Source organism: Borostomias antarcticus (genome assembly GCF_949987555.1).
Source record: "Borostomias antarcticus genome assembly, chromosome: 2".
Lineage (NCBI taxonomy): Eukaryota > Metazoa > Chordata > Actinopteri > Stomiiformes > Stomiidae > Borostomias > Borostomias antarcticus.
In genome coordinates, this window is record NC_140235.1 from 36957340 (window position 1) to 36967368 (window position 10029).

Consider the following 10029-nt stretch of genomic DNA (forward strand, 5'->3'; position numbering starts at 1 on the left):
GAATAGGTAGGGCAACAGTAGGTGTGTCTTGGACAGAGAATGAGTGAATAGAAAAGGTAAGGTTGGGTTGAGAGGTGAGGGGTGAGAGATGGAAGGAAAACCACCCCCTATGAGACACTCCTGTGACTCGTGGAACTCGGGTGGCATTTGATGAGACTGTAGTCTAGTATATATAAACCTTCAAAAAGAGAGAAGACGACATGAACAACCTTTCTTTACATTGAAAGTAAAATCAGCTCTACTCAGATGAAGGCATTGACTTGATGATTTATTTCCTGTATTTGCAGACCTTGTGGTCAGCTTGTAACCAGAGGCAGCTAGGCCCTGTCTCACCAGCACTGGAAAGACGTGTACATTTACTTCTGTGGCACAGATGTGGTGGCATTTTAAAATAAATTAACACAAAAATCAAATTAACTTTGAGGTTTGCAGATTGCCATTTGCTGAATTTTTGTATTGCAATCCCGACAGTACCATGCCTATTTCTTACATATAAGGGTCAACTAGCTGGTTACAAATAACCCAATTCCATTGAATTTTATAAATGTGCTCTGTCAAATTATCTACATCAGGCCCTGTTGGTGGATTTTGGGCAAGCGTTTTTTGAACAAAATGTCAACGTTTGAAAATCTGGTGGTTTTTACTTAGTTTAACAGTTACCGAAGCACAGATGCTTTGCGGAAAATAATGAAACTTTATCAAAGCACTGCCTGCTAACTGCTTCTGTTTTCGGACTTTGTTGTGCCTTCTCAGTAATGACTGGCTAATATGTTAGCACAAACTGGAATGTCTGAAGCTGAATAGGCTCTGTGCACCAGCTCTACTACTTCCTGAAAGTCACTTGGCATCTTTATATCCTGTCCTATATGATTGGATTAAGTGATTAATCAGGGGTGCGGCAGACCCAGCGCACACCTGATTAATCACTTAATCCAATCATATTGGACAGGAAATAAAGAAGCCAAGTGACTTTCAGGAAGTAGTGAAGCTGGTGCACAGAGCCTATTACCAGACTGATGAGGGACTGAGACACTGTGTTGAGAGCAATGTCCTTTCCCTATCGTTCCTTTACACTGGCTTTGTTTTACCTGTCCAGTTCATTTAGATCAGTGAAGCAAGTGATAGAAGACAAGGTCTGTGTCTTGTTGTATGTTGTATAAGCCTTACCTGGCTGTAGGCTAGATCAAGTAACTTATTTCATGATGCAAGTGACTTGTATTTAATGTGATAAGAACACAGAGGGGGTGAGAGCAGGGCAACTCATTCTTCATATGGTAAATTCTATATAAAGGGAAATAATGTATTGTACTTTGTAAAGTGTGGATTTGTCATCCAACGATCAAACACCCTTTTTACATCGTCTGTGCGTGTGATTGGAATGCCCATCCCTACTCTGCTCACATTTTCATGAATACAATTTGTAAAGGAATCAGAATGATCAATGTTTTATTGTAGCTTGTTGCCTTTTATTCAGACATGCCTGCTTAATAAACATTAAATATCTCCCCACAATATTTCTCCATCCCACATGATGTGTATTGTCATAAGTTATTTGTCCTGACTACGAAGAAACAACATTAATATACAAGAATAAAGATAAAACTACTTTCATTCAGAGTACAAAACTGTTCTGAAATGAGAAGACGTGTCCTGAAGCTAAAATCTCTACAGATCACGGTATGATTAGGTGGGAATTTACTCAACTACCCAGCTTTGTATGTGACAAAATTCTGTTCAAAACTAGTCTATTTCAAATCTGTATCATTGTTGTGAAGCCATTAGTTAAGAATCAACCTCCTTGAGTGTAGCCTACATTTCATCTCCTGTCCCTGTGCCTGTATTTGTCAGTATGTCTCTTGTTCTCCCTCTCTCTTTCATGACTCACATCCCTCCTCTCTCTTTGGTACTCTCCATCCCCCCTCTCTCTCTTTCTCTCACGGTCATTTCTCCTGCCTCCATTTCCCCAGTCAGTCTCTCTCTCATGGCTGGAGGACACATCTTTATCCCTCTCTCTGTGCCGTTCCTCTCTTTCCCACTCTCTCCCACCGCCTGCCCAGTCCGGGTTCATGAAGGCGCCTCCGAGGTTGATAGGTTTCCGGAAAGGTCTGTCTTTTCCACCGAACCGTAACTGTCCAGACTCTTTCTTGCCTCCCTGCCCACCCCCTAGACGCCGCGGTATCCATCCCTTGAGGAGTCTCTCCTGCTCGAAGTCCACGAACAGCTCATGTTGTTCCACCACTAATTTGTTAGCGTCTCTCCTCGCGCGAATCACAGAACGTTCCTCTTTGTATTCCACAAAGGCATATCCCTTCGAGAAGCCGGTCACGATGTCCCTCACCAGGCGGAGACGGTTGATGTCGCCGTACTTGGAGAAGACTTCACGTAATTTGTCCTCAGTTGTCTGTGGGTTCAAGCGGGATACAAACAATGTAAGAAGTGGGTCCCCCATCACACCTTTATTTGGCTTGTACCGGGCGAACATAGCCCTCCATACAGCGCGGTCATGGGGTTCCAGGTCGGTGCCATCGATGCTACCGGCTTTGAGCGGGTTGTACGCCTTCGCTATTGGGCTCCAATCGTTCATCATGCTGTCTTAATATAAAGTAAAATAAAATACATGGAATGACGATTATTCTACAGTGCGCTCTCTAGGTACAGTCCAGGATCTCTCGTGTAACAAGAACCCAAGTTCACAAACTGAGAATCAAACGACATAATTGGGTGTATCCATGAACAACATTCCGTGTAGATACGATTGTTAATACATATTAGTTCCGCATAGCGTCTCTAGAGATGTGGTGTTTCCATAAAACATTCCGCCTTGCCCCGTGGGTTTCGCCATTCTGTAATCAGGACAGCGCCCGTGGGGTTCCACCACATTAGCATCGCATTGTTGATTCCAATATACTTTATTTTTTAATCCTTATATTTCAAGAACTGAGTCATAAACCCAGCTAATTATTCATCATCAGATGCATCGCGACCTTTAAACATGTATATTGGAGCTGTGTGTGTGTGTGTGTGTGTGTGGGGGGGGGGGGGGGGCGTTATGGTACAAGACTGTGTACATTTTAGCCTATTATAAGAGTGAATAAAATTACACATCCCTAAAACTATTGCGAATGATACTCATCTCTTGCTCAAACAGTTTCAAACTTGCTTCTGAATTCAAACTTGCTTCTTCATAAATTTAGTCTTTGTCATTGTTAAGTGTTAATATTGTTAATATTATACATGCCCTTGTTTAGCTGGAACCCTTGTTAACGTTCTTAGATCAAGAATGGATGAACCAGGCCAGGTGTCAAGCCTGGCTTATGTGCGTGGCTGGCTTGTTTCTGTCCAGGACTGGTAGGACAGAAGCTAGACATGCCACTGAAATAGTTGTGAACTGAAATTACATGAAATAATGTCTGATAAATTCAGATAGGTCTTGTCACCTGGACACATCAGTTCCAATGCTAATCCAGCACAATAAGAGCGGGATAGCCAGTTAGCTCATGAGCTCACAACAACTAGTAGCAGCTTCCATAACATTAATGGTAGCGGTCAGTAGCTAAAGCAGTTACACTGATGATAACATAAAGTCCTCCCCACTGGGTCTTGAACCTCAGTCTCCCGGATGGGAGTCCAATGCTCTCACCACTACTCTACTTATGCCGTGGACATCAGCGGGTTGGTTTTGGTGTCCTTCTTCCAGTCCCTAGTGTGGGTTGGGGTTAGAATAAGGGTTGGGGTTGGGACAGGATCTGACCTATAAGGCAAAGGGTAGAATTGGAGTGAAAGGATGAACATGTGGAGGTTTGGGGTATTAGTCCCATAAAGTCATCCCCACCGAGCCTGGTCTCCCGGGTGGGAGTCCAATGCTCTCACCACTACTCTACTTGTGCAGTGGAGATCAGCAGGTTGATTTTGGTGTCCTTCTTGATGTTGGCGTGCTGGGACTACTGCCTCTTGTGGTGCCAACAGAGAAATGCAGGCCAACATTGTCCGGAGTAACGGAGGGAGGGAGGGAGCGAGTGATAACCGGACAAACGCTATACTAGGTGCGCTGGCTTACAGCCATGCACAAAAATAGCTTTCCGGGTTTTACATCGTGCAGAAGTCAGGCTTACTCAGCCAGTTTTGTGGAATGGTTTTGTATAAATATGTATTCTTATTAATAAAATAATTTATTCTTATTAATTCAATAACTTAATTCAATAATTTAATTAAAAAATTATTTAATTCAATAATTTAATAAAACGAATGTCAGAGTCAAACAGAGAGTACTTTGCATAAAACGGGTTTATTCAACAATGCCTCCACCCAGCATAGATTTAATCAAATACTTTCACACAGAGCATTTGGTAGTGGGCATTTGACAGCATTGTGTGTTAGAGAGGTACAGATTTATATTTCATAAGTTCATAAAACAACTCCACACAACATGGCATAAAGGTAACAATTCATGTCATAGTCATAGTTTCAATTCAATTGCATCTCAGTTTTAATTTCTGCATCCACCAGAGGCTCTGGTGCCATAAATAATTATTGCTAAGCAACTAACTACTACACAACTGATTAAGAAAACCTTGTATCAAAATACAGAACATAATACAACCTGCATGCTGTGGAAGCACTGGTCTAGCTCTAATACAAAATATACAAAAGAAATGTCCTGGAAAACACTAGCATGTTTCATATAGACGGATAAATATAAGTATATATATATTAAGTATTGATGTCGTCTGACATTTAGCAGATCTCAATCTAAATGTGTCACTGTACCAGCCCCCACAAGAATTTGAAAATCTCCTACAACTACCCCCACCCCACTCCCCCAATTTGAAAATCCCCTACAACTACCCCCCCAATCCCCAACAATGGTTACACATTCTAATGCTAAGGCTTTTTTCTTTTTTTCTTTTTTTACATAAAAAAAACTAAATCTATTAAGAAATAACGGCGTTACATTTCCCTTTTCTTTGAGCGGATCTGTCCATCATTGTTTGAGCCATGGGTGAGCAGCAATGGAAGCTTTACTGCGGTCCCCGTAGTCATATAATAACTCTTCGCCATCGTCGATGTCTCGAGACGCTACAAGGATGAGGTGAGGTATGCCATTGATGTCATGGAGTTTAGTTTGACAGTTTCCATTTTTACTGTGGTTGATCAGCCGGCCCATGCGACCCGTCTCTTTTGTGGCATCCACACTGGAAGGGTGGGGGAAAGAAACGTATAAGGTTGTACATATTAGTTAGTTAGGTAGACATGCTAAGATTGTGCAAGATTCAATTACACTAATTTCAAAAAGATAAAATGAAAAAAATCCTCACAGCTTACATAGGCCTGACTACTATTTAGCAAGCAGCCAGTTTGTTTATAAAAAGAAGAGGGGTTTGACCTACCAGTACGTTTTGCAGAGGTACTGGAAGTAGTACATGTAGCAGCCCGTGGCAGGGTTTTGAGCGTACTCCGTCTCCCTTTTTTTGGCATCAGTTATCTGCAACAGATCCCCATTGTACTCCACCACATACTGGCCTTTCTGGAAAGAATGTGTGGCAAACACTCCTCTTCCTTTCCCCTCTATATCCTGCACCTGTAACACAATGAGGTTCCACTACATGTCAGGCCATGCAAATGAGAAGCCATTGAGAGTCAATGACCATATGATTTGAGAGTGAGATTAAATGTAAAGTAAAATTATCATGACAAGCAATATCATTGTCACTGTACCTCCATTCCTTCTTCTATTCCATTGAGGATCAGATCATCAATGTGCTTCTTTTGTTCACACTGGTAACCAAAAAAAAGGTATGAAGCCAACAATACATGGAAATGGAAGTTACACATTTGCTTAACTGCTGCTGCTTTCCAAAACATACTAGAGATCAACATTTAAAGGTAACCCATATAGCTTCATTGTAAGCAATTAAATTTCTCTTGTTTGCTCTTCAAAAAATATAGTGTGTGTTCTTGTGGTCTAATAAACCCGTTGAATGTATTTCCTACCTAATAATTTGTTCGCAGTGTTCTTTTTTGAATGTTTAGAATGTGACACTGTTTACATCCCACGCTTCCGTTTCAAAAACCAGACAGCGCAGAGGCTGGGTAGAAACGTAGGTTGCATCCCACTGCAAAAAAAAATGCCTCCAATTGGCTTGTTGATATAGAAACCTCTGGTTGGCCTAGAAACAGAGGGTGGGCTGTACTCATAGCTATTAGGCTAGGTTTCATATGGCAATTTACAGTAAGTTCCTACCATTCCTACAGGAAACAAGAGCGAAGGTATTAAGCTAAACATATGAGCACCGATTCCATGTCCCCGGCGACATGGTTGACCCCAAATGCAAAATAGTGGTTTTCAATGAGGCAGAGAGAAGAGCAACAGATGTACTGTATGTGTGAAACGTCCCCACAATGCTTGTGAAACGTGTCCTTGTGCGCCCTAGTGCGTGTGCCAGAAGACACAAAATACACAATTTTCAGGGATCACCTTGTCCTAAGTGCTCTATATTGCCACCTTGTGTTTTTATAAACACCATCACACCCCTATAACTACTACAGTAAAGCGTCATCGTGCAGTGCTAAAATCAGTCCCATCTTACCTTCAGCTCTGCTTTACTTTTCCTTGAGCTTCGCCGTATGGGAAAGTAGTCAGTAACTTTACAGTTTTGTGAATTCCTTCTCTCTGCTCTGTAAAAAAAGAAAAACATTTGCGTGAACTAATATCTTTATGATAATATCTGATATCTGCCATCTCAACAGTCCCATTGTTTGTGTGAGTATCATTAAATGACCATCTCATATGTATGCGCAATGTGCTTACATTCTTAATGTAGACTTCTTCCCTTTGACTCTGCGTCGGATGTCTCTTCTGTGGTTGGCGAGGTGAGTGGCGGTGTTGCTTGCGAGGAAGGGCTTGTGAGTGACATTGTGGCTGGGAGGAGGAGAGAGTTCAGCTGTGGAGCGTAGGCAAGCCTGAGGGTAGCGGAGTTGTGGAGACGTGTGCACCTCTGACCAGCAGGGAGGGTGCTGCTGGCTGTGGTCGTCCTCTCTCTCCGTCAGCGTCAACACACAAGTCTCTGAGTTCACTTGGTTTAGTTTCCTCACTGTGGGCAATGAGCAAACAGATAAGAGTTGTTAAATACTACAACTCTCTGACTCTGAAGTCAAAGAACAGACTGGCATGAATGAGACATGTCCCGAACAATAACATACCATCTCCTTGCTTTGGTGTGTCATTTTGCACAGAACACCTTCCAGAATACTTTCCCTCTTGTGTTAGCTTGATTGTCATTTCATCGTGGACAGGTGACTTGGACTTGCTGGGGCTTATGAGGGTGATGGAATGACCACATACAATGTCCTGTTGGCAAGAACAACAGTATATTTTCTTTCATTCCGTTCACTAAGTGGTGCCGATATAACCAAGGTTAGATCAAGTTAATAGCACATTTATTGTGCACAATTACTTAACAATATTGTCTAACGTTATACTGACAGTAACATTACCTAGCATCACCATCTAACTTGCTCGCTGCTAGGTCATGTTAATTATTTGCTAGTTTAAATAACGTTCATTGTTAGTCTTATTCGTGACATTGAGAAGTGTGTTTTTGAAAATCTGCAGTCAGCACTCGGATCATTTGACAGCAGCCTCACCCCTGTGTCGACCATTCGCCATTCACTTATGCACCACTGTTTTGTGTAACTTGCCAACCGTGCTGGCCCGGCTCGGCCTCGCGTCGACGACTGATACATTCCATCTGATACATTCCATTCGTAGTCCCGATGTAAATAGCTAATATCTAGTAGCTACCTAGCTAGCTCGTGTAGGAGTGCCGGACATGGCTGTGGTAGGCACTAGGTGGCTAACGTTAGCTAGCTAATAATTACAACCAGTAGTAGCTCGCTAGTTAGCCAGCCAGCTAACGTTAGCCAGTAAATATTGTTTGAATAAGCGTGCTGAATAGGTAGCAGCTAAGGCATGGTTGGGCATGTATACTATCTACATAAATAGCGTTAACAGTAGTTAAATTGTTCACTTTCACCATGTGAACCACACTATTTGGCGTGGTGATGTAACGTTAGCTAGCTAGCTAGCCAAGCAAACTTACCCCGTTCATTTCTGACTTCTTTCTTTTACTAAAAGATTAGGGTCCACTCTGCCGTGGTGCATCAATATCCAGAAATATACCTCCCGACTTACACAGTACGGTCACACCACCACTCCTTGGCTCTGGGGCACTTTTCAGTCCCAGCAATTGCTATGCCTCAGCTAATAGTTTTTGCTTTGAAATTCCTCAGTCAAGACAGTTTTCACAGCTTCTCTGCTCCTCCATGTTTTAGCTGCTAATGCCACCGATTCAAATGGGAGGGAGACATGTGAAAATTTAAAGGGCTGCTGTACATAAAAGTAGTTCTATTGACCAATCAGCAGGCGGCGCCAAACACCTTTATTAACTCGATCAAATCACAATGATCAAGATCATTAACTCGGTCCATCACTGATCAAATCACAATTATCAAGATCATTAACTAGGATGGTCTGGTATCGGGGAGTAGATCGAAAACACGTCGCTAGAATAGAATAATAGAACAGAAAGTTTATTTTGCCATATGTAATAGGTACATTCTTGTTATTGCTTCCTTACAATATCTTATCATCACTAATCAATTCCTTATTCCACTCCTAGGTACGCAGCTAGACATTATAAGGTTCCCAATCTGGCAATTTATCCATAGTCTATCAGTCTATCAAATGGATCCTCCTCTACTTCCCATACTTCATTGATGACTGACAGGGTGAGTGTCCGTAGGCGGTGCAAGAAATATAAGTCAATTATAATATACAGTTGTAGCCTACAGACAGTTGTTGTCGCCTATTGTATAGGCGACAGGCAATTGTTATCGCCTATCGTATATATGGCTAGTTCTACTAGTAATTTCATTACATTTTGCAATAGCTTGTGCAGTATACTGCTTATAAGCATTTCCTTACCGAAATCCACCACGGTTTACTAAGATTTACCATAGTTTTACCCTGATACACTGGGCTACTTCATGGTAACTACAGTCACCACGAAATCCAACACGCTTTACTGTGATTTACCATAGTTATAGGCTACTCATAATAAACTATAGAGTTACGACGCTCAAAACACGGCCGTGGTTATCTAAGTGAAATTTCGTAAGGGCTGCATGTCCTTGTAGTCTGCAAGGTACTTCTATCTTACACATATGACAAATTAAGATAATAATAATCTAATACATTGTGTTTAGCGCTTTTCCAGATGCCCATATTGCGATAGGGCAACTGCATGTTGCGGTGTATTGAAGGTCTATGCAAAACAACCCACTATTTACCTCACAAATACATGAACATCACATTTTACTACTATATTCAGAGACATGAATCTTTGACATTTATTATGACACTTTGGTTTTAGATACAAAGCTCCTACATCATGGACACATACATAGTCATCCATGATCGAATGGGATAGATACTGATAGATAGTAAGCCTAGTACGCTAAATTGCCAGTTTGGGAACCTTTCAACGTCTAGTACCTAGCACTGGAATGAGGAACTCATTACTGATAAAATACTGTAAGGACAAGCAATAACATGAATTCCAGTGTACCTTTACCCGTACTTGTTACACGTGTCAAACTTTGTATTCTATTCAGTACGTCTTATATTATATATTATATATAAATCGTGGATATATTTGCATATTCATATCACTCGTCCAGTTGCGTGCGAGCTGGCTATTTTTCTGCCTCGCCTGACACACCCCCTACGTCGTCATCACAATGACACTGGTATCTGCGCAAATAGGGATTTTGGGAGCAGGCATTCACTGCATATCTTCAATTTCGGCATGCAACCATGAAACTTAGGCAGGGCAGCGACATTGACATCACTAAACACATTAAAGAAGAGTTTCATCAGCGGCTTCACAACAGGAAATGTGCATAACATAATAGAAAAATATTCTGCGTCACTTCCTGCGAACGAGTGAACATTGTCACGTGATACAGGTT

The 10029-nt window shown here is 41.7% G+C and overlaps 2 protein-coding genes across 3 annotated transcripts; both read right to left on the minus strand.

Moving 5' to 3' along the window:
- Positions 1 to 1556: 1556 nt before the first annotated feature.
- Positions 1557 to 2689, minus strand: snrnp35 (small nuclear ribonucleoprotein 35 (U11/U12)). Its single transcript, XM_084451533.1, has one exon. It carries the CDS (start codon positions 2585 to 2587, stop codon positions 1817 to 1819), a length of 771 nt encoding a protein of 256 aa, XP_084307659.1. The 5' UTR covers positions 2588 to 2689; the 3' UTR covers positions 1557 to 1816.
- A 2261-nt stretch (positions 2690 to 4950) lies between these two features.
- Positions 4951 to 8305, minus strand: kmt5aa (lysine methyltransferase 5Aa). 2 transcript variants are annotated; one of them, XM_084451202.1, is made up of 7 exons: positions 8192 to 8305; positions 7201 to 7348; positions 6809 to 7091; positions 6588 to 6675; positions 5716 to 5775; positions 5388 to 5578; positions 4951 to 5192 (listed from the first exon to the last, which is right to left on the minus strand). In XM_084451202.1, the coding sequence occupies exons 2-7, from the start codon at positions 7277 to 7279 to the stop codon at positions 4982 to 4984; spliced, it is 912 nt and encodes a 303-aa protein (XP_084307328.1). In that variant the 5' UTR covers positions 7280 to 7348; positions 8192 to 8305; the 3' UTR covers positions 4951 to 4981. The 2 variants fall into 2 exon arrangements, with proteins under 2 accessions (XP_084307328.1, XP_084307327.1); XM_084451201.1 differs by having other exon boundaries at positions 8100 to 8299.
- Positions 8306 to 10029: the final 1724 nt, after the last annotated feature.

What these genes read in the sequence shown, in the direction of transcription:
- snrnp35 (XM_084451533.1), bottom strand. Translation starts at nt 2,587, where the DNA reads ATGATGAACGATTGGAGCCCAATAGCGAAGGCGTACAACCCGCTCAAA.
- kmt5aa (XM_084451201.1), bottom strand. An exon ending in CACACCAAAGCAAGGAGATG is followed by an intron (nt 7,092 to 7,200) that starts GTATGTTATTGT and finishes CATTGCCCACAG; the next exon opens with TGAGGAAACTAAACCAAGTG. An exon ending in AAAGTAAAGCAGAGCTGAAG is followed by an intron (nt 5,776 to 6,587) that starts GTAAGATGGGAC and finishes TTTGGTTACCAG; the next exon opens with TGTGAACAAAAGAAGCACAT.